We start from the raw sequence: 27,123 nt of genomic DNA on the forward strand, positions 1-27,123 counted from the left end.
CATACCTTTAGTACTCTGATGCTGAGCACAATTTGGAGTCTAGAAGGAAATTCAGCATTCTTTGTCCCCAAATAGTCTTGAGTGACAACACCCACCATCCTCAGTTAGCTTAACTAATGGTCAGGGATGATGCAAACTGTGATCCAACAACATCTGGGGACCCATCAGCTGGATATCACTCTAGACCATATTGTTTCCTTGACTTCTTGCTTGAATATAACAATTGTTAGAGCTTCCCGCACCCCACAGTTATTTTTGCATATCCACAGAGCTAAAATCATGATGAACAAAGTAATGTCAATCCTGAGAAGTTCCTACACCCAAAGGATTTATTGATTTTTAGGGGAAAGTGTCATCATTTTTTGTGTGTGTAATCAGAGTCATATTGATAGAGGTTTGAGCAATACGAAAATGTTTTGCAGGTGGGATGTTATACACAGAAGAATGTTGCTCAAGAACTTGCATGCAAATAGTTGCCACGGATGATTGAGCAGAAAAGGGAGGGTTCCACTTTGGCTCAGACAGCTTTTAGACATCCCTGTAAAATAAGATTGTGAAGAATGTAATGTGAGCTTGTTTATGACTCTGTGACAATCTTCACAACACTTCCCGCCCCACTGTAGATTTTTTTTTTAACACTAGCAGAAAGTGCCCGGCATTGCTCAGGAATCCTAAGAAACCAACAAATACGGAGATATAGAAATGGATAGTGTAATTTGTTCATTTTGAGGGCTGTGTCTGCCCTCCTTCCCCAACTCAACCCTGAACGACTCATGGAATGCCCAACCATGAACAATTTGAGGGATAGGGCTAATGCAATTTATAGTTTTTTGAACCCTATATGATTGGGAAAGGGGCAGAGGAAGGAAGTGCTGTGTCGTTGTCCCTCAACCAAACTGAAGAAAACAGAAAGTCTCAGTCCTGCTGTGCATTGCCTTGCAAGCATGTTCTCTACACAGAGCATGACGGTAAAGCAGATTCTTGCAGCCAGCAGTGTTGCACCATTGGTGGGCTGCTCCTGCACTGCCATAGCATGGACTCAACCACCATGACATGCCTGCTAACCATACCCTCTTTCCCCTTCCTCCTCCTGCATCATTGCCCCCAACGTATCTCAGCTCATTGGAGTACAGGTCCCAGCCACCCTTGCCACTGACAACAATATCCCACTCCAGGCTGATCTCACTTGCTGCAACCACTGCCACCTGCATTTATGGAGAGAAGTTGCCTGAGCCAGCCCTGCCTCACTCACTATCACCTCCCAAATTGACTCCTCCATCAGCCATCAGCATCACTGTGGAAACCATAACTGCTGGCAGTGAGAAACCATCCAACCACCAGTGCTGGCACAACACAGGGGCAGTAGCCAGTATCTCTCTCCTCCCCTCTACCCCACTGGTCACAGGGCTAGCTCTCTTCTTCCTACCTTGGGACCTCTGCAGCGCTGTCAACCCCTCTTTCAATACTGCTGGGGGTAAGCTTCCCCAGTGTAGTGCCTGCGGGTAACATGTTTGTGAAGCAGTCCTGGGCAGCCAGCAGGATTTCATCCTCTGCTCACCAGCCAGTAAGTGGAGAATTCAGTCCTGTATAATTTGACTGTGTGATTGAGTTCTCCTGCTAGGAACAGGCATGTGCAGCCCAAGTGCAATGCAGGGCTGTTTGAAAGCCCTTTTGCAAACAGCCCTATCTTGCTCTTTGCAGAGGCTGCCTGGCTGTCCTTTTTCCTTCCCAGCGCCCCAACCTAATTTGGTCAAGGCCATGTTCTGATCTGGAAAATTGTTTGCTGGTTCCCTGATTTCCTCCTCCAACACCAAGAGGAGTATGCTGTAATGTGCCTGTTTTACCCCATGTCGCCTTTAGGCAAGACCTTTCCCAGAATTGCTCACCTGCCAGAGAAGTCCTCAGCTTTCCAGGCATCAATGACCTCAGCCATATTTCCTGCTATCTTCCCGTTGGGCAACTTCAGATCATCAGCACCATTTCCATTGAAGTTCCCGCAGGAGGCACAGACTTTTCCTTCCAGGCTTTTACTGATTTGCACTTTCATTTCCCCACTGGGTTCAAGGAGAATTTTTACTACAGAGGCTAATTTAATCACAATCACATCCTGAGAGAGGCTTATAGAGACATCTTCAGAAAATGTCACTGGGAGTGTCCTTTGGCGCCCATTTACCTGAAATGCAGAAAAGAGGGTGAAAGGTGCTGAGCTAGAATAGGTGTCCCCCCATTTACTCAGGGGTTACCTTCTAAGGCCCAATGCACATAAGTGAAATCACACAAAATGGGGAGCAACCTTAAACTGCCCAGGACTGCAATACTTCAAGGACCGCCTCTCTCCATATGATCATCCTCTAAGCCCCTTCTTCATGTGCCTCCTCTACAAGAGGTCCAGGGGGTGGCAACATGAGAATGGGCCTTTTCTGCAGTGGCTTCCCATCTGTGGAATGCTCTCTCCAGCGAGGATCACCTGGTGCCTTTCTTATACACCTTTAGAAACCAGGAGAAAACATTCCTCTTAAACCAAGCATTTGGGCTGATTGACGTTCGATGCCCTTTTAAATGTGCTGTGGAATGGGGTGGGGCGGCATTTATTGGTTTGCTTCTGTTCTTATTTCTATCGTGTATTTTGTCTTTTTTATTATATTGCAATTTTATGTCGTGAAGCACCCTGAAATCTACAGGCGTAGGACGGTGTATAGAGATTTGATAAATAAATAAAATAATAAATAAATAAACACCCTTTCAATGCCCTCTCTGCCGTTCTCTCTTCCATCCATACCAAAATAGCTGTATCCAAAAATATGCACAACTAGTGTTGAAGCTCTGGGGCTGGCAGGAGGCTGGAGGACACGCAGGAAAGTACGCCACCACACATGTCAGCTGTTAGGCAGGGAGGCTGAACAGCCTAAACAAAGCCCTGTTACGTCTTCAGTCTCTTTGGGGCTTACGTAGCCCTTAATGAAGTCCTCTTTGGACTCCAGGGATGGTCTCCCCACAAGTCACAAGGACTCTCCAACTCTCTCTCTCCATTTCTGGGTTTGAACTGAGTCACAAAAGTCAGGCTTCTAAACACATAGGACTCTCTCATCCATTCAGGCAACCAGAAGGTATTTTCACACCTCAAGGGGTATGGCCTGGGAAGGGGGAGGTCCAGAGGAGAGTCCTGAGAGTCAGACAGAAGGACTCAGAGGGCCACATTGGCTCTTGGGCTCAGGTTCTCTACTTTGAGATCAGGGGAGCCAACATGGTAATCGCTGAATGTAACTGAGCAACAATTCCCAACAGCACTGACTATGGCCAGGATAGCAAGTTGCTTTTTAAAAATGAGGAAACCCTTTTGCCCTGTGGGTGAGAGCTTGCATTGGGCCAGCATACAAATGCCGAAAATAAACAAACAGATAAACAAGGGGTTGTGTCCAACTCATGTCTACACAGAGCAGGCGTCTTGAAATTAACGGACATAGTTTAATCATTATGCAAATATGCCATTGGATGAAATCTGAGAACCTGCCCAAGGTCAAACGACCTTGACAGATTAGAGAACTGGGCCAAAACAAACAAGGTGAATTTTAACAGGGACAAATGTAAAGTATTGCACTTGGGGGGGGGGGGGAATGAGAGGCACAAATACAAGATGGGTGACACCTGGCTTGAGAGCAGTACATGTGAAAAGGATCTAGGAGTCTTGGTTGACCACAAACTTGACATGAGCCAACAGTGTGACGCGGCAGCTAAAAAAGCCAATGCAATTCTGGACTGCATCAATAGGAGTATAGCATCTAGATCAAGGGAAGTAATAGTCCCACTGTATTCTCACCTCACCTGGAGTACTGTGTCCAGTTCTGGGCACCACAGTTCAAGAAGGACACTGACAAACTGGAACGTGTCCAGAGGAGGGCAACCAAAATGGTCAAAGGCCTGGAAACAATGCCTTATGAGGAACGGCTAAGGGAGCTGGGTTATGTTTAGCCTGGAGAAGAGGAGGTTAAGGGGTGATATGATAGCCATGTTCAAATATATAAAAGGATGTCACATAGAGGAGGGAGAAAGGTTGTTTTCTGCTGCTCCAGAGAAGCGGACACAGAGCAATGGTTCCAAACTAGAAGAAAGAAGATTCCACCTAAACATTAGGAAGAACTTCCTGACAGTAAGAGCTGTTTGACAGTGGGATTTGCTGTCAAGGAGTGTGGTGGAGTCTCCTTCTTTGGAGGTCTTTAAGCAGAGGCTTGACAACCATATGTCAGGAGTGCTCTGATGGTATTTCCTGCTTGGCAGGGGGTTGGACTCGATGGCCCTTGTGGTCTCTTCCAACTCTATGATTCTATGATTCTATGATTCTATGATTCTATGATTCTATGATTCTATGATTCTGTGATCTTACCCGTGTCTCCTTGTTCGTTTTTACAGTGATAAAATACATCCCTTTGAAAAACGCATGTATTGTTGTCACAGCTGGCAAATTTGAACCGTTGTGTTCCTGGACAACTGCTACAATCCTGAACCAAAAGGGGTCGTTGTCGTTGCAGAGGGATGTAACCTCATAGGCTCCTAGGTTGGAAATTTCCCCTGAGGTTCCATCAAAGGAGGTCAGCTGTGCTCCAGGGGTGAGGATGCACTCGCCATTTTCCCTTATGCAGGCACGCAGACCGTTGTGGAGGGCACAAATCTCTCCTTTCTGACAACTGTTTTCTGCACAAACCAGTCGGCCGGATGGGCTACAGGTGCATTTTTTCAAGCAGTTGTCTAAGACAATATTCTCTCCAGCCTGGTTGATTTACAGCCCACAAAGGGAGGGAGGGAGGGAGAGAGAAGTAGAAAAAGTTAAAATTTAAATGCAAACTTTAATTATTTTTTAATAAGATAAAAAAGAAATCATATAAAAACAGACATTCAACATATACAACTGTGTACTTAGAAATACCTCTATACAACTATATTCTAGTACACCAGTGCTACATAGTTGATAAATCAATAGTAAAATAGGTCACATTTTATACTTTAATATATTCATTCATACTCTATTAGTATGACATTTATTCCAAGTTCTCTCTCTCTCTCTCTCTCTCTCTCTCTCTCTCTCTCTCTCTATATATATATATATATATATTGCACCACCGGCTTCCACCTGTGTCATTTTTCTTTATAATTTCCATATTTCTTTAACACTATTGTCAGTTTGATAAATGCCACCTTTCCCCATAATCTCCTAGCTAATTCCTTCTTATTCAGTTTATAGCTATCCTTCCAAGCTTTTGAAAATGTTTCTTAATTGTCAGCGAGGTTTCTAGCTTCCATGAACATACCCTGCTATATCTAAAGCACAGATAGCCAACATGGTGCCCTCAAGATGTTGTTGGACCCTCCCCCCAAACTCCCATCAGCACCAGCCAGCATGGTCAACAGTCAGAAATGATGGGAATTGTAGTCCAACCATATCTGGAGAGCATCATGTTGCTACTCCTAGACTAAAGGAATAAAAGGAAGAAGGGGGAGACTATGCCAGTACATGTATCAACATATGGGGTTTTGTTTTGTTTTGTTTTGTTAAACTATTAATTCACAAAAATATAAAATGAGAGCAGGATCCTGAATGTAATTCTATAGTATAGAAGAAGTATAGTATAGAAGCAATGGCCTTTCTGTCATCCATGAATTTTGTGTGGGGAAAACAGTAAAATGTGCGTGAAGGACATATTTAAATATTTTCTGCCAATACAAATAAACAAAATTGGGGATTAATGTAGTAAGGGCATGGAATAGAATTATGAATTATGAATCACTGCATGTGAAACAGATGAGCCAAAAATAGACTAATATAACCAACCCTGTTACCAACACAAACATTAGCAGCAGTATACCACTTCCAATAAACTTTTCTGGCTTTCAGAGTCCAAAATAGAGTTTAAAAAAAAAAAAAAAACTCCACCTCTACAAATGTTGTTTGCAGGCAGGTTTGGACTCAGTCTAAAACCATCCTATTGCTAATTCACTTGTTCCCAAAAGGAAACTCTGTTCATCAGTGGACAAGGGACTTGGGGTTGGACTCGATGGCCCTTGTGGTCTCTTCCAACTCTATGATTCTATGAGTCGTCATCCAGTAGAGGATGGCAATATGAGAAGGGTATTTTTTTGTGATGGCTCTATCCTTGTGGAATCTTTTTTTCTCTTGATGATGCATTGCTTCTTCTGGGGTCTATTCATGAAAAACATGAGGCCTTACAGGCTGACTTACAAGAGGCACAAGCGAATGCACAAACATCGCTGTTTTCACAGCTGTTGCAGTTACCTTGATGTAGCGTCCATCATGCACGCAGCCACAGTTCCCCATTGCCACACATCTGTCACCGTCAAACAGGTAGCCGCCATCACACTGGCAGCCTTCGAAGCAATTTTGGGTGCACCGAGGCAGAGTGGATAAGCTGGTGCAGGTGGAATCGCAGGTCCTTGTACACAACTTGTAATGGCTATTGGGTGGGCAAGTGAGAGCTGAAATGAGAGTGAAGATCAGCGATTGAAGGAGTCAAATGCAGTCCAGGCAGGGATGGTGTATTGGCTAACTATTTTTAATTATAGAAGGGGTTAGGAAAGCATTTCATCCATATTCATTTGGATGCACAGTACGGGGGAAAATTATAATTAAAGTTAATTAAAGTCCTACTCCGTGTTTTTAACTGGCATAATAATCATGATTCTATTGATTAGGTCCTGGAAGGAAAAGAAGAAGATTAGAAGATGTAACTGCAGGTTCCTGCTGTGCAAACTTACGACAGAAGTTGTTTGTTCTCCAGGCTCCAATTGTAACTCCTGCAGCCTGACATACAGCTACATAAGCCTGGATGCTCCTACAGAGAGTTTCTCCGGCACCATTGGCTGCACACATGTCATACAGACAGTGGTTGAAGTATTCAGCAGGGTCCACCACGGAGTGACAGTTCCTGAAGGGGCCAGATTGGGCTTGGATCATTCCGCAGGAACTCTCCGGTCGGTACGGCGCTGTCTTGGCTGCATCACAGACAGGGCATTTATCTCCACAGCCATCGGAGCATCTGATACCATCAATGGGAACCTTCCAAGAGGCCCCAAACTCTTCCACATTCTGGGTGCTTTTCCCGGTAGGCAGAGTAAAGTCATCAGTCCTGTCCTTATTGAAATTGCCACATAGGCCAGTGACAAGTCCCTGATAGTTACTGGGGACAGACACCAGGACATAAGAGGAGGTGTCAAAAAGGACTTGGAGACCAAAGTCAGACTGGACAATGATATTGTTGCCTTCCTGGTTGGCCCAGAGTTTCCCATCGTTTGTCTTCATGGGCAGCGTATAGAGCTCTCCATCCACCTGCATTAACCACAGAGAAGGTGACGGTTTTAAATAATAATAATTATTAATGTTTATTTAATGGTGTCTTGGACTCCATTTCAGGTGGAAATTCCTCCCAAAGCAGGTTACAAATGAAAGCTGCCTCTAAATTGCTCCTGTTTTGTGGGAGGAATTCATGCACACACCAGAAATGCAGGTTTATGCAATCGAACAGGATTAAAGCACCCTGTCTCCCCAAGGTGACAAATCTACTTAAAAACAACCAAAATTCTAACTTTTCCAAAACTGCATTGCAGTTCTCCAATCCCAAAAGTGGACAAAAATGCATATATTTGGAGATGTACATTAAAACCCACATTTAGGTGAAAATGACAAATAGAAATGCATTATATTAGAGAAAATTGCTTTCAAAAATGTGTCCATTTGTTTCTTTCTTTGTTTGTTTATAGCTTTCATAAACTGCTTTATGTTTTATCAAATCTTTAAGCGGTAAAAAAAGGGGGAGGGTTGTTAAGAGAAATTTGTACTTAAAAGCAGGAGGGTTAAGGGGAAAAAAAAAAAACAATTGCGAATTGCCACAGAAATCTGGAAACCTGAATTCAGTACTGGAAAAATGTGAAATTGAGAGAAACGAAAACTGTCAGTGATGGGGCACAAGGGACAGTGGGAGATGAAATTCTCCCAAGGACTCCTGCAGTTGTAGGAATCGTGGGTGAACTATGGTGGCATTTCTACTTCAGAGAGACATACCTTGAGCTTCCAGTTTGTTGCCTTCTCAATGACAGCAGTGTATCCATGAAAAGAGACTACAATCATCTTAGTCAGTGACCTTTCATTTTCCACTGACACGGCAAAGTTTGCCAGCTGAGCATCCTCTCCTTGGACTTTAGCTAAAGTATAAGTGCAGGTTCCTTGGAAGTCATAGGCCCGTCCATCAAAGGTTAGGTAGTGGGAGCCTGCGGCCAAACTGCAAGTACCAGACCCTACAGGATGACAGCCTTGGACACCGTCCTTCACCCTACATTCCTCATGGGGCCCACAAGAGATTTCCTGGCATTTGACAACTCCATTGTCTGTACATTGGCATCGTTCCTGGCAGGAGGAACCGGGGTAGAACTCCTCTCCCTTCTTGTAGTAGTTGCCCCCGTGCTCACAGCCACAATTCCCAATAGGGACACACTGGTCCCCACTGAAGACGAACCCTGGATTGCAATAGCATCCTTCTTTGCAGGTCATTTCACACCCATCAGGAGCCGAGAGACCACGGCAAGTGGCAGGGCAGCCATTTCCACAGAGCTCGTAGTGAGAGTTAAGTGGGCAGGCAGGGCCTGGAAGAAAGGACAAAAACAGAAAGTGGTGAATTTCAAGCTAGTATAGAAGTTTTTTCAGAAGACGTCTGATTCTTTGGTCACCTGGAGTAGAATAGGTCTGGTGTGCTCTGTTATAAAGTATGTCTATGGAGTGACATCTGCTGGTTAGAGAAGATGTTAGCAAAGGTTGCCATAGGATTAAATTGTATTTCGATATACCATAAGCCCGCAACATATGGCATGCACATCCTTGGAGCAGAACATTGTAAGGGAAGATGATTAGCTCACTGGTAAACAGGACGTTTTTCATACAAAAGGTCCCAGGTTTAATCCCTGGCATCTCCAAGTATGACTGGGATAATGTCCATAACTGAGAGTCTGGAGAGCCAATGTCAGTGTCAATGTCAATGTCAATGTCAACAGTAGATGATCTGAACAGGTGTCACGTTACTGCTTATGTTCCTCTGCTAAAACAGCTTCAAGAGGCAATACTTACTGCAGAAAGACTCTGTTCTCCATTCTTCAAGCTCAATGTCCAGATCCTGACAGGCTGCCCCATAAAAGCCGATGGCATTGCACAGAATGTTCTGCAGGCCATGATACTGGCAGACATCAAAGATGCAATCATTGAAGTAGGGTGTTGGGTCGATGATCTCATGGCAGTGCCTGAAAGGCCCATCCCTCTTGATGAGGATCCCACAGTATTGGTTGCTCTTATAAGCTTGTTTCTGTGCCTCTCCACATGGTGGGCAATCGGTGGTGCAACCCTGTGAACAACCTGGGACCTCTGCCACCTTCCAGCTCTCTGCAAAATGGAATATGCTAGGTGCTTGTCTCCCATCCTTCATGGTCAAGTCATCACTGGGGTTCATGTTGTTGTTTCCACAGAGGCCACAAACAGCATTGGCATATGTACTGGGTACAATGACTTTGACATAGCTGTTCCAGTCAAAGGTTACTGTCAGGTCAAAATCAGTCTTGATGAAGACCTCACTCCCACTGATATAAGCCTTTATCTTGTCTTCATGGTAGAAAGGCAGGTTCACGTAGACTTCATTAACCTGGAATGTGATGCAGTAGGAATTGTTACCACTGCTCTTACCAAGTGGTTGTGTCCAGTATTAGTTTTAGAGAAACAGACCCATTGAAATTAATGAACAAGAAGCATATAACATAAAGACTATAAGGTTTCTCCTGATTCACATGTTCTGGAAAAATAGAGCATAGTACCATCAACAAACAGATGGCACCTTGCCCCCAAACTCCTAATGATCACTCTCAGTGGCTTTAGATAGCACTGGAGATAAAATAGCGCCCTGCAGCATCCCATAACATAGTCACTGAAGAGCCAAAAAGCACTGTCCCAGTTCAGTCCTGGAGGTAGAATTGGCACCACTGTAACACAGAACCCCCAATTCCCATTCCTTGGAGGGCATGAACTTCAGAGTTGGCCCAACAGCAGCCTCCACATGGATATTGAAATCACCTAGGATTATTCTCCTGGGGTCCTCCAACAATATCACAGAAATGACCCTGACCAGCCTGATTGGTGGTATTGCTGGGCAACAGGGTTCTTGGTAGACAGTACTATCCCCAACCTGGGAAGACCAACTCATTCCCTACAGACCCTCTCAGATGTTAAGATTGGCAAATCAAATTACCTCTTGGTAGTTTGTGGGTGGATGGGATCTGGTAGCAGTAATTCTCTGTGGTAGCTCTTAAGCTGTGAAATTCCCTCCCTGCTGAACTTCATTTGACACATTCATAAGTTCGATTTTGTCATGTGCTGAAAACACATCTCTTAACCATATATATATATATATATATATATATATATATATATATATATATGGATGCAGGTTTTGGTGTCCTCGGGTGTCTTCCCGTGTAAAAGTTGGGGTGTCTAGGCGACGTTTCGACGAGGTCTCACTCGTCATCTTCAGGCTGGTGCTTTCGGCTTCTTGTTACTGGAGCAGCTCTGCTCCAGTAACAAGAAGCCGAAAGCACCAGCCTGAAGATGACGAGTGAGACCTCGTCGAAACGTCGCCTAGACACCCCAACTTTTACACGGGAAGACACCCGAGGACACCAAAACCTGCATTCCTGTACCCGTGAAAATCTACGAAAGCAAATATATATGGATATATATATATATATATATATATATATATGTGGAGTTTGGAACAAACAGGGTTAAAACTCCGTGGTGCCCTGCATCTGGGAGGGGCCGGAAGCAGGGCTCTACGTCACAGGCTTTGTCTGTGAGAGTTACGTTCAGTTCTCACTGAGAGACGGAGAGAGACGCAGCTCAACTGACAGGCTGTGTCTGTGTGCTTTTGGAAGCACGGAGAGATGCCAGAATGGCGGAGTCTTCTGACGGGAAAAAGACTGATTTATGGCTTGTAAATAAACGCTTCTAGAGATAAGAACCGATCTGTTTTTTGGACTTGATTTATCCCTTTCTCACATGGACTCAGGACCGCTGCATTTACTCTGCTAGGCCAGCTCAGAGCTTCCAGGGATACGGAGCTGAACTGGGAAGCTTGCTGGACCCAATATCCGCAAAATATATACTGTGATGTATATATATATATATATACTGCGATGGATGTGTATTTTACAGATTCGCTTTTTTATCTGACTCTAAATTGTTTTAACTCTTTTTAATATTGTAATTTTAAGTTGTTGTAACCCAACTTATGAAAAAAGGGCCAGTGAAAAATCTAATCATCGTCCTAGGCTCCCATAATAGTTTCTGGATCAGATAAACTCATTGTTCTAGGCAGCTGGGGGCCCTGCCCTCACTGCTCACAAATCATGCTTGTCCCATACTTAGGAACTGGATCTGACAACTCTTGTGGCCGTCAACAGCACATATCTAATGCTGAATTTTGCAGCACATCGAGCTTACTTCATCTATACTTTGCATGTCAACAGACCCTGTAGTTCAAGTTACAATGTCCCATGGGGTATAGTGCTATTTGTCACAGATAAACCATCCCCTATGTCTAATGCAGGAACTGCTTCAATGCTTACTTAGAAAACTAGCAAGGTACCCTGCCCAAGAGCCACCCTCTGAAACAGCCCTGTAATGACACTAAGAGGAAAACAACCATACATTCACCAATTGTCTATACCTGGATCCTGCGTGGATACTCCTGACTAAGTGTGATTACGACATTGTAGACCTCCAATGTCACCACCTTGGTGTAGGACACATTTTCGTTGCCTCGGTTGTTGTTCTCCACATTGACAGTGAAAGGCCTGAGAGTTGGGTCCTTAGAGCACAGCCCAGCCAGTTGGTAGACACAGGTGCCCATGAAGTCATATTTCTTCCCATCAAAGGTAGTATAATGAGGGTCCCCGGACGCTGAGCAAGTAGCGGTGCTTACGGGATGACAACCTCGGACCCCATTGACCACAATGCACTGCTCACTAGCTTTGCAGCCAGCTGGTTTGCACACCACAATGCCCAGGGTGGGATCACATGTGCAGCGGGAACCGCAGGTCTCATCAGCCCAGAATTCTTCTCCAGGTTTGTAGTAGAGCCCATTGTAGGTGCAGCCACAGCTCCCAACAGGCACACACTTGTCGATGCTGAGGACGTAGCCATCGTTGCACTGGCAGGTTTCCACACATGGCTGTTTACAGGCAGAGGGAGCCTTGCGGTCGGCGCAGCTGGCAGGGCAGGCATTGCCACAGAACTCATAGTGGCTATTCTGAGGGCACGGCAAGGCTGTAAAGAGGAGAAGAACAGCGGGAGTCTAACAACTGATAGAATGTGCTAAAGCTTAAGTTGGCAAGAGCTGATGCTGCTAATATTGTACATGTCATATACAGTGTGTGTGTGTGTGTGTGTGTGTGTGTGTGTGTGTGTGTGTGTGTTTAAGAATGAATTCTTGGGTCACAAGATCCAAATTGGGAGCAAGTATTCTTTGGTGAGAGAACCCTAGCAGAGATTTAAAATCACAAAACATGCAGCAACGCCAAATGTGAAAATATAGGCTATAAAGACTTTTAAATATGCTCCTCCAAGTGAGTTCCAACCCCTACCCCCAAGTTTATTTCCCTCTTCCACCAGCATAGGAAAAAGACCCCACATTTGAGAAGTTTTAAAAAGAGCTTACTTGCTCAGAGTCATGTGAAAGTTGCACCGGCAGTAAAACTTGGCTTAGTTCCAAAGTGGGGAAGAGCACTCACCACAGCCAGAGGCTGTCCTCCAATCGTATATGGTGGCACCCTCTTTCCTACAGGTTTTAGCATAGGCCTCCAAGGCCTGGCAAAGGATGTTCTTGGCTCCTCCATTGAGACACACATCATAAATGCAGCTGTCAAAGAAGTCATCTGGATTCACTATGGAATGGCATTCTCTGAAGGGCCCCCCCGAGGTTTTGCTGATCAGCCCACAGTACTCTTCCTTTCCATACAGCGCCCTCTTGCCCTCATCACATGTCGGGCAATTCCCTCGGCAGTAATCCCAGCAAAAGGGGTCCCGGTCCTTGACTTTCCAGCTGCTGGCCCAGCTTATGATGGAGGCAGCCTTGGTGCCATTGAGAAAGAGCATGTCGTCTGCAGGGTTTTGATTGAAGTTTCCACACAGCCCGCATGTGGCCCCATAGTAGCTGCTGGGGAGAGTGATCACCAGGTGCCATTGCCAGTCGTACGTTACTTGGAGGCCGAAATCTGTTTGCAGGACAGCATTGGTGCCGCTCTGGTACAGCTTGATCTTGCCATCTTCAAGAGTCAGTGGCAGGCTGGTAATAGCATCATTTAACTAGAGACAGGATGTCAACACACACATATGAATTATTGTTTTATTTTTCCTTTGTTTCCATGCAGCCATGTGTCTAAGAAACAGGAATAGACAAGCTGATCCTAGCCTTAGACTCTTAGACTGAAATTCTAACCCCACTTACGAAGGAGTAAGCTTCAATGAATTCTTTAGACAAAGACTGGGGAATCAGCAGGCATTTTAGCCATGGCCACAAACCCAGTGACAGGGAATCTATGGGCCATCCAGGTGTTGTTGGACTACAATCCCCATTAGTGCTAGCCAGCATGGTCAATGGTCAAGGATGACAGAAGATGTAAACCGTTCCCAGCCCCTTCCCTAAGCTATTACTGCATGTGATTCTCAGGGAATTTACACTTTCACCATCTACCTCTGTCCATGGTACTGTTTCACATGAGCAAGCATTACTTTAGATAGGTTAAGTTTTTTAGTGGACCTTGGGAATATTAGTTGGCAGCGCAAACAAGTCTGTTGGGCTTAGGTGGCCCAAGTGATCACTTATGTTTGGGCAGTGCAGTCACATAGGAGGGTCAAAGTCAACTATAAGGTGTAACCAAGCCAAATCCAGTTGCACTAGCAGCTGCTCCTACTCTGGTTTCAAACCATGAGCCCAAGAAAGGGACTCAGATTGTGTTTATCTGTACACCATTTGGTTGCCAACTTGCAGTATTTACGGAATCTTTTTAAAATGCAAACATCACAAAACAAGCTCCTCATTGGATCCTTATTGGGTAGATCTAGAGCACACATTTGCCATGCCGAAGCATCAAGATCAGGTAGATCCTGCTATGGTTTCTTGTGACCAGCTTTGAAAATCAATATTATGCCAAATAGGATTGAAGCTTCATCACATCACATTCCCCCGTTCCCCATATTCTGCCAGCCACAAAGGAGAAAGAGATCGGATGTCTGGATAATGAGGGTCTTTTAATCATGCAAAGTGGCATGAAGGTCAATAACTTCCATCATTCGGAGTGGTATAGAGGTTCAATAATCTCTTGAGAGTGACCTGCAAGCACTAGTATTTCTTCTCCCTCCTGATATAGCTATTCCTTTCATGCTACTTTAGACTAATATCGGGCTCTCAAAGTGGCTATATATTGGAATGAATTCCAGTACATTCACGAAGGTTATCCCATCCCCTGAATATTTAACATACCCGGATTCTTCCAGTTTCCTGTTTGTGGATGGAGATCTTGTACCCATAGACATAGATGTTGGTCAGACGCACATAGGACACAGCCTGGTTGCCCCTGTTGTCATTCTTCTCATCAATAGTGAAAGGCACCAGCGTAGCATCATTCCCACAGTACTTGGCAATAGTGTAAGAACAAGTGCCCTGGAAATCAAACTTCTTTTTGTCAAAGGTTTGGTAGTGTGGGTCCCCCCAGGCCCAGCAGGTTCCTGTGAACTGTGGTTTGCATTTGGCTTGGCCGTTCTCCATCTTGCATGTCTCCTTTTCTCGGCACTTCAGGGCTTTGCATGGATCTAAAATGAAAGGCATGAAACGTGAGCAGGAGCTAGAAGTCATTCCGTAAAAACCTAAAGGTGCAAAGGTGGAGGGAAGTTTTATCCATTAGCAAAAGGGCATAGGTGGGCAACATGGTGCCCTCTAGAAGTGGTTGGAGTCCAATTCTCATCAGCTTCAGCCTGCGTGGTCAAAAGTGATAGGAGCAAGAAGATCTGGACGGTAACATGTTGGCTGTCTATGTGACAGGGGAAGCAACACACAACCCTGCCTCATATTTATTAGACTGGAATGTGCCCTTGATCTCTGATATTGCTTCTTGCTTGTTGGAATGAAAGACAGAGAAGTGCAGGTAAGTTTGGAAAATCTGCCTGCTGTACAAAGGAAAAATGTAGAATTGCAGCTCTGTCTACTTCTGCCTCTGGCACCACCCAGCAAGTGGCTCCAGAAGTCTGCCCAGAAGAGAATGCTGCCCTAGAGCTTTAAAAAATGTACCTTGCCCATTATTTATAGACTCACATACTACATTCCTCATATAAGGTGCTATAATTTCCCAGCACATCAGTGCCAAGACCAGGGGTTAGGCACAATGAGAATTGTAATCCAGCAACATCTGAAGGGCCACAGGGTCCCCACCCTTCGCTTGATTGACTCTCTCCTTACCCTTATTAATGCAACTCATGATTCCATCTTGGACCTTGCAGTTCTCATCGGCAGCGCAGTTGTGGGCCTCACAAATTACTCCCTGGCCTGGGATGCAATGGCAGCTCTCCTGGCACACGTTCAGCAGAACCTTCTCATTGGGCTGTTGGGAGATTTGGGAAACAATAAAATAGAGCAGCAACAGTAATCCCATCAATGCTTTTCTGAGGTATAGCTTGAATGGGAAGGGTCTGAGCATTGGAGGAGGAGCGAGATTCCTTTTAACAGAAAGGGCTGTTAAGCAAAAATGGTGAAATGGGTGCATGAATGAATCACCACCAACTGCACATCACGGTGTGTTTTTCCCCCCATCTCAGCTCCCAATGCCACAACTCCTCAAGCCTTTCAGTTGAGATAATTTGCCTATTCCACAGCAAGCAGCCAGGTCAAATAATTTGCATGCATGTACAGATGACTCTCGGGGGACGCGGGTGGCGCTGTGGGTAAAAGCCTCAGCACCTAGGGCTTGCCAATCAAAAGGTTGGCGGTTCGAATCCCCGCGGCGGGGTGCGCTCCCGTTGCTCGGTCCCAGCGCCTGCCAACCTAGCAGTTCGAAAGCACCCCCGGGTGCAAGTAGATAAATAGGGACCGCTTACTGGCGGGAAGGTAAACGGCGTTCCGTGTGCTGTGCTGGCTTGCCAGATGCAGCTTTGTCACACTGGCCACGTGACCCGGAAGTGTCTCCGGACAGCGCTGGCCCCCGGCCTCTTAAGTGAGCTGGGCGCACAACCCTAGAGTCTGTCAAGACTGGCCCGTACGGGCAGGGGTACCTTTAACTTTACTTTACAGATGACTCTCAGCTTATGTTGGGTTTATGTTCCTTGAGGTTGCATGTAAAGGCAAAATCACACAAAGTCAAGATGACCCCTGGAATTGCCCCCACTGTCCAAGATCTCACAGGTTCTTGGATGGCCAGTGATATCTTGTGGGAGCCTCCCAGAGGCCTTGTATGTCTTTCTTAGAGCTGGTAAACAAAGCAGAAGGATTAAAAGCTCTTTCTTCGAAGAGTTTTCCTGCCCCGCACCTTGCTTACTGGGTTCTGAGATGGTCACATGAGCGTTCTCAAGGCTCCTGCAAGATCTCACGATAGCCTCCAGTGCCCAGTAAGCCAGGTTATCCCACCCCTTTCTAATTATTTTTCAGTGATCTGTGCAAAGGAGTAAGTAAAATCACATTAAGTCGACTACATAAGCAAGCTGTTAGTAGTTCTGTCCTATCGTTACACTTAAGTTGCACGATTCCGCCACCTGATGTACCAGCTCCTACCAATGACAGTTCATTTTATTTATTCCATATTTCAAAAAACAGCCATTGAAACATTTCAAGACCTGAGAAATTCTGGAGATGATCACAACAGCTTGTGGTTTGGGGTTCAAAGAATGTGCAACTGGGAAAGCATGCTCTGGAAAAAGGGTTCAGAAGATCAGCTACCTTGTAGTAGCGTCCATTCTTTAAGCACCCACAGTCTTTTGCGGCGACACAGCCAAGGCCGTCGAAGAAGAAGCCATCATTACATTGGCAGCCCTCAGCACAGGTCTCCGGACAGGCTGCAGGGTCGGTGATCTTGGTACAGGAGGTGGAGCATAGGTTGCTGCAAATCTCATAGTGACTGTTGGCTGGGCAGCGCAGAGCTAAGTGAGGAAAGAAAGAAAAAACATCCATGTTAGGTGAAAGGCTCCCTGGTACTATCTGGGATGGCTGGGAAGCTGGCAAGTGAAATGCAGAGAGAGTGGCTGTTAAAGGGCAGAAAATGTCTTTGACAGCTGTTGTTTTTGCAAAAGACGAAAACAGAAAGCTGACGCTAGGATGAATTTATGTTCCTTAACCCCACTGTTTTGATCATTTCTTCACTTATCTCATATATTTTTGCTCCAGCCATTGAAAACTTGCCCATTCAAGACAATGGAGGTTTTTTAAATATAAAAAATGCTTAGGTTTCCATAGGGAGAGGAAGTAAGGAGGATAGTAAAATGCTTCTGAGATCTTGTAAAGGCAATTTGAGCAGTGGGACAAACCCAATCTCTGAGCAATGTGAGATTCCAGGGTTTACCTAGGGTTTGATTTTCTTGGAATGAGGGTCAGCAGTGACTGTGATGTGTTTATGATATATGGCTTATTTGCACATACAGTTGTACCTTGGTTCTCAAACAGAATGTTTTCCCGGAGACCATCTGACCTCCGGAACTGTTCAAAAACCAATACATGGCTCCCAGTTGACTGCAGGAATGTCCTGCAGCCAATCGGAAGCTGCAAAAGCCACGCCAGATGTTCGGCTTCCAAAAATTGTTAGAAAACCAGAACACTCACTTCCAGTTTTTGATCGTTCAGGAGCCAAAACGTATGAGTTCCAAGGCATTCGGCAACCAAGGTACGACTGTATGTACAACCCTAGCCTATGATGGGGCTCACAGCATTAACATCCCCAAAATTCTTGCTTATCCCAGAGCCACAGTCCTGGATTCAAGCAGAAATCCAGTGTGCCTCTCTTTCTCCAGCTTCTGCCTGCAGCTTGCTCTCTCTCTCTCTCTTACACCTCTGGCCCTTGTCCTTCTCACCAACAGCCAGGGGAGAGGCAGGGGCCACCTATGTGCCTTCTGGCACAAAGCAACTTCCTTTGTTTGTTTGCTGTGTATTCTGAGAAGTGTCTTGCTAGGTACCAATTGGTCTACAAGGCTGCTGACTCTCTCTGGCTCCTTCGGCTGCATTTCATCACTCAGACACAGACTGAGCTCTCAGACTAACTGTCCTTGCATACCTGCTTGATTTCCTGCTTTCCAGCATACCTTGGTTCAAGGATGGTGAACCTAGGGACCAGCCCCAAATATGGCCCTGTCTATGGCCCCAGAAGGTTGCCAAGAAGGAATCACAACCCTTGTGCTGAACAAGGCCCCCACCCTACCAACTTATACTGCTGGTTCTGGCAGGAACTCATTGAAAACAATTTTCTATATACCTCTGTGATTTGAGCTTGTCAGTAGGTTGTGGAACACATAGTCAAGAGGGTGGTGAGTTCAGTCTCTGCACAGCTTGAGGCAGTTAGAGCCTTACAAATAAACACACACCTCTAGATGTGTGCCAAAGTGACGGGGGTCATTTCAGTTTCTGCTCCCATTTCTCTTCTCCCCCGAATGTTCAGTCCCCAGTACTTACGACAGAAGGAAGGGCTCCTCCAGGGCTTGACAGAGACCCCGGCCTCTTGGCAGACAGAAACGTAGCTCTGGATGCTGTTGCACAAGACCTGGCTGTCCCCGTTGCCCAGGCACACATCGTAGATGCAGTTGCTGAAGTACACACTGGGGTCCACCTTTGCATGGCAAGCACTGAAGGGGCCATCAGACGCAGTGAGGATCCCACAGTAGTGGCGCTGTTTGAAAATGTCCTTCTTCCTTTCCTCGCAGACTGGGCAGCTGTTCCCAGAGCATCCATCTGAGCAAGATCTATCTGCCCCAGAGACCCGAACCTTCCAGGAAGCACCAAATTTAGCTATGTCAGAGGTTATTATGCCATTGGGTAGCAGGAACTCATCGTCCTTCTTCCCATTGTAGTTCCCACAGAGGCCTTGCATCTGGCCCTGGTAAGTGCTTGGGACTGTGACCGTCACGTGGTAAACCAGGTCGTAGCTCACAATGAGACCAAAGTCAGTTTCTATCAGGACTTTTGTGCCATGTTGATAGGCTCTGATCCGCCCAGCAGAAAAGGATATAGGGACGGTGTAGATCAAGCCATTCACCTGGAGGAAGAAAACAGAACATTCACTGGTTGAGTAGGATTGGCCTAAGGGTTGTTTCTTATGTTGCAAACTCATACTCAAAGGATTGGCAGCTGGGGGGCACCCCCCCCCTATATTAGGAGACATTTGCAATAAAATGTTAACAAGTTTTCATTAGAATTCTTGGGAGAAATACCAGCTGATACAGAAATGTGGAGAACTGGACTTAGGACAGGAAATATTAGAGAAAGAAGCTGATGGACTTGTCCTCCTTAATTAAATAAATGAGCCAAGACAATGTCTTAATGTGGAAAAAAGATGAATGGCTAAAGATCTAATGATTTGCCTCTCCTTTCTGCATGGACTCACCTTCACTTGACCTTGCTTGCTCTGCAGTAATGTGAGTGTAATGCCATAGACAGTGACCGAGACCATCCTGGTAACAGCAACCTTCCTATTCCCCCAGGGCTCGTTTTCCACGTTGACAGTAAAGGCTCTCAAGACCCGGTTGTTTGTGCTGACCTTAGCCAAGGTATAAGTGCAGGTGCCTTGGAAATCAAAGGCCAGTCCATCGAATGAGAGATAGTGAGGGTCACCTGAAGCAGAGCAGGTGGCGCGGCTGGTGGGGTAGCAGTTCTGAATACCCTTCTCTACCTTGCACTGCTCCCCTTTCTTGCAGCTGGCGGGCTGGCATTTTATTTGCTTGCTCTGTGCGTCACAGATGCAGCGTCTCGTGCACGTCTTGTCTCCCCAGAACTGCTCACCGGGCGAGAAGGACTTCCCCTCAAACACGCACCCACAGGCAGCCTTGGAGATGCATTTCCCAGCATCCAACACAAAGCCCTCATTACATTGGCAAGTCTCTACGCAGGGCATTGAGGAACAGTCTTGGGGCTCAGCTTGGTTGTTGCAGGTTGCAGGGCAAGGAGATCCACAGGCATCATAATGGCTGTTCTCGGGGCAGGATTTGGCTGTCAAAAGAGACAAGATGATTGTCAACAAGGCACAATTAGAAGACACAGGGAATCTGAGAGTTTGTTAGGATATTTCCGTTCCTCCTTAAAAAGGGAGCAGGCTGTTGTGTGTCACAAGCCTGCGTACTTCCTGCTAACAGGGAGTTTCCATTTCGTATATAGCTTTTGTTTTCTGTCTGTTGCCTCCACACGAAGGCAGGCAGTCATGTTTTCCAGTCCTTTGACTGATACTGTTTCCTCGGGAGACCGGGAGGCGTCGTGGAGGCATGATGGCCTCTGACTCCCTGACAGTATCCCAACAAAGTTAAGCTATATTTTGCTAATGTGGGACAAGGGAAAGTGTACTGAACCATGTTTTTATTTTGATTATGTATTTTGTGGTTTTTATATTTTGATTTTATCCTGAGACGTACGAGTATAGGGTGGTATATAAAGTGGTGCCCCACAAGACGAATGCCTCGCAAGACGAAAAACCCGCTAGACGAAAGGGTTTTCCGTTTTTCGAGGCGCTTTGCAAGACGAATTTCTCTATGGGCTTGCTTCGCAAGACGAAAATGTCTTGCGAGTCTTGCGATTTTTTCGCTCCCCCCCCCCTTTTTCTAAGCCGATAAGCTGCTAATAGCCGCTTTGCCGCTTTGCCGCTAATAGCCGCTAAGCCGCTAATAGCGCTAAGCCGCTAATAGGGTTGTTTCGCAAGACGAAAAAACCGCAAGACGAAGAGACTCGCGGAATGGATTCTTTTCGTCTTGTGAGGCACCACTGTAAATTTAATTAACAGCAACAGCAATGACCAAGATGTCCTTAGCCTGGCCTGCCTCTCAGAGTATTGTGCGAATCAAATGGATGCACCAACCGTAAGCTGCCAGGAAGATGTATTCAGTACAGATGTAACATTAAACTAAGGTTTGCAGAGTGGGCCCTCTTGGTAGTTCTGCTACCCTTGGAAGTTTGGGGTTGTGGTGGCCTGGAGTGGCCATTCTCTGTGGCAGCTGCCAAACTCTGGCATTTTCATTGTACAGTGGTACCTCGGGTTACAGACTTTTCAGGTTACAGACGCTTCAGGTTACAGACTCTGCTAACCCAGAAATAGTACCTCGGGTTAAGAACTTTGCTTCAGGATGAGAACAGAAATCACGTGGCAGCGGGAGGCCCCATTAGCTAAAGTGGTGCTTCAGGTTAAGAACAGTTTCAGGTTAAGAATGGATCTCCAGAACGAATTAAGTTCTTAACCCGAGGTACCACTGTATAGCTTTCATCATATGCTGGAGACTTCTATTTTTACCCTGGCCTTTGGCATATGTGTGTGTATATATATGAAACCCAGTCTATTCTGGGTCTGGAAACCAAGTCTTATGAGGAACGGTCGAAGGAGCTAGGTATGTTTAGCCTGGAAAAGAGGAGACTGAAAGAAGGTATCATAGACATCTTCACATATCTCAAAAGCTGTCACATGGAAGATAGAGCAAGCTTGTTTTCTCCTGCTCCAGAAGATAGGACTCGAACCAATGGCTTCAAATTACAAGAAGGGAGATTCTGACACTCACAGCAACCGATGGGGGTTCTCCAGTCCAAGACAGCAACTTGCTTTTCCCGACAAGCTACTGCATAGTTATTCAGTGCCTCACAAAGAAGCTCCTTCAGGCCATCATTCATGCAGAGGTCATAGACACAGTTTTCCAGAAAAGGGCTGGGGTCAATCACAGCATGACACTTGCTGAATGGGCCATCTTCTCCTTTGCTGAGCCAGCCGCAGAATGGCTCGCCTTCATACTTCTTGACCATCTCTGGGGAGCAGCTTTTGCATTCCCCATGGCAGTCATCCCAGCAGAACCTGTCGCCATCATCCACCTTCCAGCTCTTTCCAAACTCAATGGGGTTGGGAGCCAAGGCCCCATCGGGGGTGCTGAAGTCATCAGTGGGGTCTCCATTGTAGTTGCCACAAAGACCGCAAACATTTTCAGAAAAGCTGCTGGAGAGCTTCACCACCAGGTAGGTGTTCCAGTCATAGGAGACCTTCAGGGAGAAATCTGTCTCAATGAAGACAGAGCTCCCACTCTGGTAGAGACGGAGTTTCCCTTCATTCAGGGAGATGGGCAGGCGGAAACGCTGGTCATTCACCTGAAGAGAGAAATCAGATTCAACCAACAGTGGAACAACACAGTGGATTGTATTCAATGTCAGTCAGACTCAGAGTAGACCTGTTGAAATTAATGCACATACGTTGGGTCTACTCAGACTAAAACTTCGATACAACCAACTTTTTTTGTTATTTATTCTACTCAGCAAGGTGGACATAAAATGATGATGATTGTAAAAAGACCAACACACACTTGCAATAATAAAGGTAGATTGATTCAACAGGAATGTGCAGAATTTGCAGAGTCCGTACTTCAATGGTGGACCATATGTTTTGCAGCACATGGAGTGCATCTCAGCAGCAGAGCACACGCTTTGCAAAAGGTTCCGGGTTTAATCTCTGGCAGCTCCAGTAAGGGCTGTGAAAGCTTCCTGCCTGAAATCCTTGAGACCCACAGCCAGTCTGTAAATGGACCAATGCTGGAATGGACCAATGGTCTAAGCATAAAGCATCTTTCTATGTTCTTATCTTCCTGAAGAGTTTTGATAAATCTCACCAAAACTTCTCTTGCTTTCTTTTAAAATACCTTTGAAGTTTTTCACAAACAGTAATACCGAAACTCCTTTTTAAAAAAAAATCTCACTTCTAATCATATTTAGGGAGAACTCGTTTAAATTAAAAATGGTGAGAAGTCTCCGAAGCCTCAGCTATTTGGGCTGTACTGCCGTTCCCAGTGCCCAATGGCAGGCGGATACAGCCAACCGCAAAGTCGGTATGGCATAAAATGAAAACAGCTCCTCCTCAAACATTAAATAAGTGGGGAAGGGCAGAAGGAGGAAGCAGGGGTGGTGGCCAGAGATCAGTCCACGTTGGCAAGTGGGGGACAGGGAAACTTTGCCAGATCTTCTGTTTCACATGCCTACATTACAGCATGCAAGCAAGACAAGAAGCAAGCAGAGTAGATTGTGATGTACTCTTGGGGAAAAATAGGTTGCTTTTTTTAAGCCAGAGAGAAATAGAAATATGGTCATCTTTCGTTCTCACCCTCACAAAGCCTTGCTCATTTCTGACCACCTTGATGATGGTGTTATAGACTGTGACTGTCACAGAGCCAACATACGAAACACGAGTATTTCCCCTGTTCTCATTCTTGGCTTCAACACTGAAGGAAGGAAGAGTGGCATCTGAGCCGCAAGTCTTGGCAATAGTGTAGGTACAGGTGCCCATGAAGTCAAAATTCTTCCCATCGAAGGTGTGATAATGAGGATCTCCCTGGGCCCAACAGCTGGATTCAGACTCTGGCACACACACTGGATCACCTCCTATGATTTCACACTTCTCCTTCTTCCTGCACTGGATCAAGCTGCATGGAGACACTGGTTTGTCTGGAATGGAACAATGGTGGTGTCATTGCAAAAGCAAGCATTGTTAGTAACTAGGGGAGGATGTGGCAGATAGACAAAACAAGGCAAGAAAAACAAACAGGCTTCTGAATAGCCACTTAATCTGGTTGCCTCATGGACATTCCGATTGCTCAGGGAATAAGGCAATCAAGATGGTGGGAAGCTGAATTTCACATACTGATTTGAACCAGTCAGACTGTTACTGCAGTCTAGAACTTTGTAGGTCTCATGTCATGTCCCCTTCCCTCTGGAAAATGGGAAACTTGGGTCTCAATAAGATTTTTCCGAACTTGGTACAAAAAGTAAAAATTCATCAAATCAGACCATTTTACAGTTCTTTAACCTATATTATGATAAGTATTCCAGGCAGAATGGAATAGTGAAAACTAGGAGATGATTTTAGACCCTAAAATAGTGGCAGCCAGAGTTCCATTCCCATGTCCATTTTGATCTACTGTGGTCCTCCACTTATCACCCATAAGGGGTCACTTTCTTTGACAATCTACAAATGAGCACACAGTAATGTTAAAACACAGCATTCAGTGCTGGAAAGCAAAAAGATGAAAAAAACCACTGGGTACTCAATAGGATGTAGCCAACTTTAATTATTTATTCAAAACCCTCATTTGTAGCATAAAAACCTAAAGTATGTGCACAGATTCAGATACTTACTGCAAGAGCAAAGGGCCACAGAGCCATAGCCATCAGCATGTACACCTCCAAGGATGAAGAGCCCAAAAGGAGCGCTGGGATGCTCTACAGAGAGGGCACTGGCTTCTTTGCCCAAGCTAAGTTGACTGAAAGAATACTCTGTTCCAGGGATGCGTGTCCACTTGGCATCTGTAATGGCTCTCTTCTCTAGTGTGATCCCATTTGAATCTAAGGTTTTTGCTACGATGACAGCAAAATTATCAAATGCCTTAATCCCATCAATGTGATATGATGTGCAATAGCTTTTTAGAGCAGGAACGTTGATGAGGAAAGGGTCGTATTTCTTGCTGTTACCAGCAAAGAAGAAAAGGACCTGGATTCCTGCATTGGCAGAGAAGAAATAGGACTGAGATGGCTGCATTTGAAACTGGATGACTTCCCCAGCCACCGCGCGGCGGGAGCTTGGAGTGGCCCCAGACTGGTATTGGATCAAAGTGTTATCTTGGGAAGCGACGATATACACAATGTCAGTCTGAGTTTGGAAGGGCACTGGGGGAACTATGAAGGTGGTGCCCCAGCTGGAAACAGGCAAGAGCTGCTCAGCAACATGGTCGCAATATGAGAACTGCTTGGCACAGCTGTGCCCACTCAAAACAGCCACGGGCGCAACTGATTCAACCTTGGTGCCAGACAAATCAGCTGAGCTTTGCAGCTGGATTGCTTGGAAGGCTTTGAGGTCAGCAACAAGCCTGCTCCCTGCAGCATAAACCTTCCCTTGGAATGTCACAGCCCCTTTCAGGTGAATAGTGACTTGAGTGGGAAACTGATAGGCTACAACTGCAAATTCCTTGAAAGTGTTTGCGTCATTCCCCACTGGGGTTACCACATAATATGATGTGCCCAGCTGCTGAACTGGGTACACAACTGTGGCAGCACTTGTGGAAAGCTTGTCATTGTAAGAAAACACCGATATATCTTTGTCAGCTTGGATCCGCACAGTCTGATCAAAAATGTCGGTCCCCTTCATCTCTGAGGAGGCTGGGACCACAACTGACACGGTCTCCTTCTCATTGACAGAAACCGTTTTCCGAAATGTAGATTTGTTCACTGTGACTGTGATGGTGGTTGCAGGATGATATCCAGTGATAAGCAGATCAAGTTTAGGAGTGCCCTGACTTTTGAATGAGTTCTCCAGGAAGGCTGTGATAAATTCCGTCCCTCGGGAACTTGCTCCACAATACCCTGCAAGGCAGAAGGAATGGATAATTAGTCAACTGCAAGTATCTCAGTGCTGGGCTTTAATCTCTTGATGTGGCAATGGTTAGAGTTTTTGTATAATGATCTGATTAGTTTATCTTACAGCAGTAAGAAAATGATTACTCAAAGGAACCTATTAATATTCCTGTTTGGTTGTATTAAGGAAGTGGTCTCTGAGGAACAAATGATTATTCATCTGTTAATACATTATGAACCCTCCCTTAAAAATATCCAGCTTTTCCTATGATAGCCTGCATCCCAGAAGGAAGTTTTGATTGTAGCCTGGAGAGGCTTCTAGTGAGACTTTGTTACCCAGGCTGTCATGTTCCAAGCAGTTAGAGGTTGGTAGCTGAGTTGGTCTGCCATAGTCGAAACAAAATAAAAAAATTCCTTCCAGTAGCACCTTAGAGACCAACTAAGTTTGTTATTGGTATTAGCTTTCGTATGCATGCTCCAAGCAAACACTGTTGTTCCAAGCAAACACAGTTGAAAGAGCACCTGGTAATTTTTTTCTCTCTTTGTTCAACTCCTCCTAGAAGTATTGAACCAAGATATGGTCATCTACATGCCACACCTTCCTTTCCCATTCCCTCACAATTACTGATCAGCATTTTGCAGCATGATAGCAGAACCACTGGTGGAGGAACAGGGGTGCGGGGGAAGCGCACCGCTCCTGGCGGCACAATCCTGGTAGGGTGCCATCACAGCTGGGCCCCCCCCCCATACTGGGCGTCATGACCCTGGGACATGCACCACACCCCCAGGATGCATGCCAGCCACGCCCCCACCTGCTCTCAGACCCTCCCCTCCCTGCCAGAGCTTGAAGCTCCACCACTGAACAGAACAAGAGTGTTGGAGTGCAGATGCAGGAATGCAGGTGGTCCAAGTGAATGAATGGGTGGCCTAGGAAGATGGCTGCATGTGTGCATGGCTGAAGCTGACAGTGGGGAGCCCAAGCAAACAGAGATGGAGGCAGAGCAGGCAGTCCAGGCAAAACTGCAGAGGAACAATGAGGACAGACTAAGACAGCTCCCTGTGACTATCTTGCCCACTTCAGCCTCAGCAGCTTCAGAAGCCAAGGAGGAGGGAAATGGATGTGGGCATGTGTCCTGGGTGAGGCACTGAGGAACAGGCAGGGCTGGGCAGGCAGCTCACCAGCAACAGTCCTGCTCTTCCACTGCTGCCCATGGCTTCCCTTGTCCTCACCCTCTGCAGTTAAGTATGAAATGGCCCTGGCAGCTGGGTGGGATGTCTAATGGGAGGGGACATAGTTCAGGTGAGCTCTGAGTGGAAGAAGGCACTGCGTTTGGGCAAGCTGTAAGGGGCAGTAGCAAGGTCAGTGAGAGTGCAGAGTTAGAAAGGTGGTGGAGTTGTAAAAGCAGGAGGAGAAGGGCTTGATAAGGTGCATAGGGAGGAGGAATGGGAATGGCTGGGTGTAAAGGAAACAGAGTTTGACCAGGTG

The 27,123-nt window shown here is 45.9% G+C and overlaps 1 protein-coding gene across 1 annotated transcript; it reads right to left on the reverse strand.

The window, feature by feature from the left end:
- Window positions 1-369: 369 nt before the first annotated feature.
- Window positions 370-25,431, reverse strand: LOC309347204 (IgGFc-binding protein-like; the record flags this gene model as incomplete). Its single annotated transcript, XM_081871544.1, has 17 exons — window positions 370-538; window positions 1,887-2,173; window positions 4,382-4,765; window positions 6,287-6,486; window positions 6,766-7,336; window positions 8,069-8,646; window positions 9,125-9,689; window positions 11,766-12,364; window positions 12,829-13,402; window positions 14,580-14,908; window positions 15,552-15,693; window positions 17,022-17,221; window positions 18,741-19,320; window positions 19,669-20,270; window positions 21,818-22,391; window positions 23,395-23,735; window positions 24,426-25,431. 17 exons carry the CDS (start codon window positions 25,429-25,431, stop codon window positions 529-531), a joined length of 7,542 nt encoding a protein of 2,513 aa, XP_081727670.1. The 3' UTR covers window positions 370-528.
- Window positions 25,432-27,123: the final 1,692 nt, after the last annotated feature.

Source organism: Podarcis erhardii (assembly GCF_964252035.2).
Source record: "Podarcis erhardii genome assembly, chromosome: 7".
Classification (NCBI taxonomy): Eukaryota; Metazoa; Chordata; class Lepidosauria; order Squamata; family Lacertidae; genus Podarcis; species Podarcis erhardii.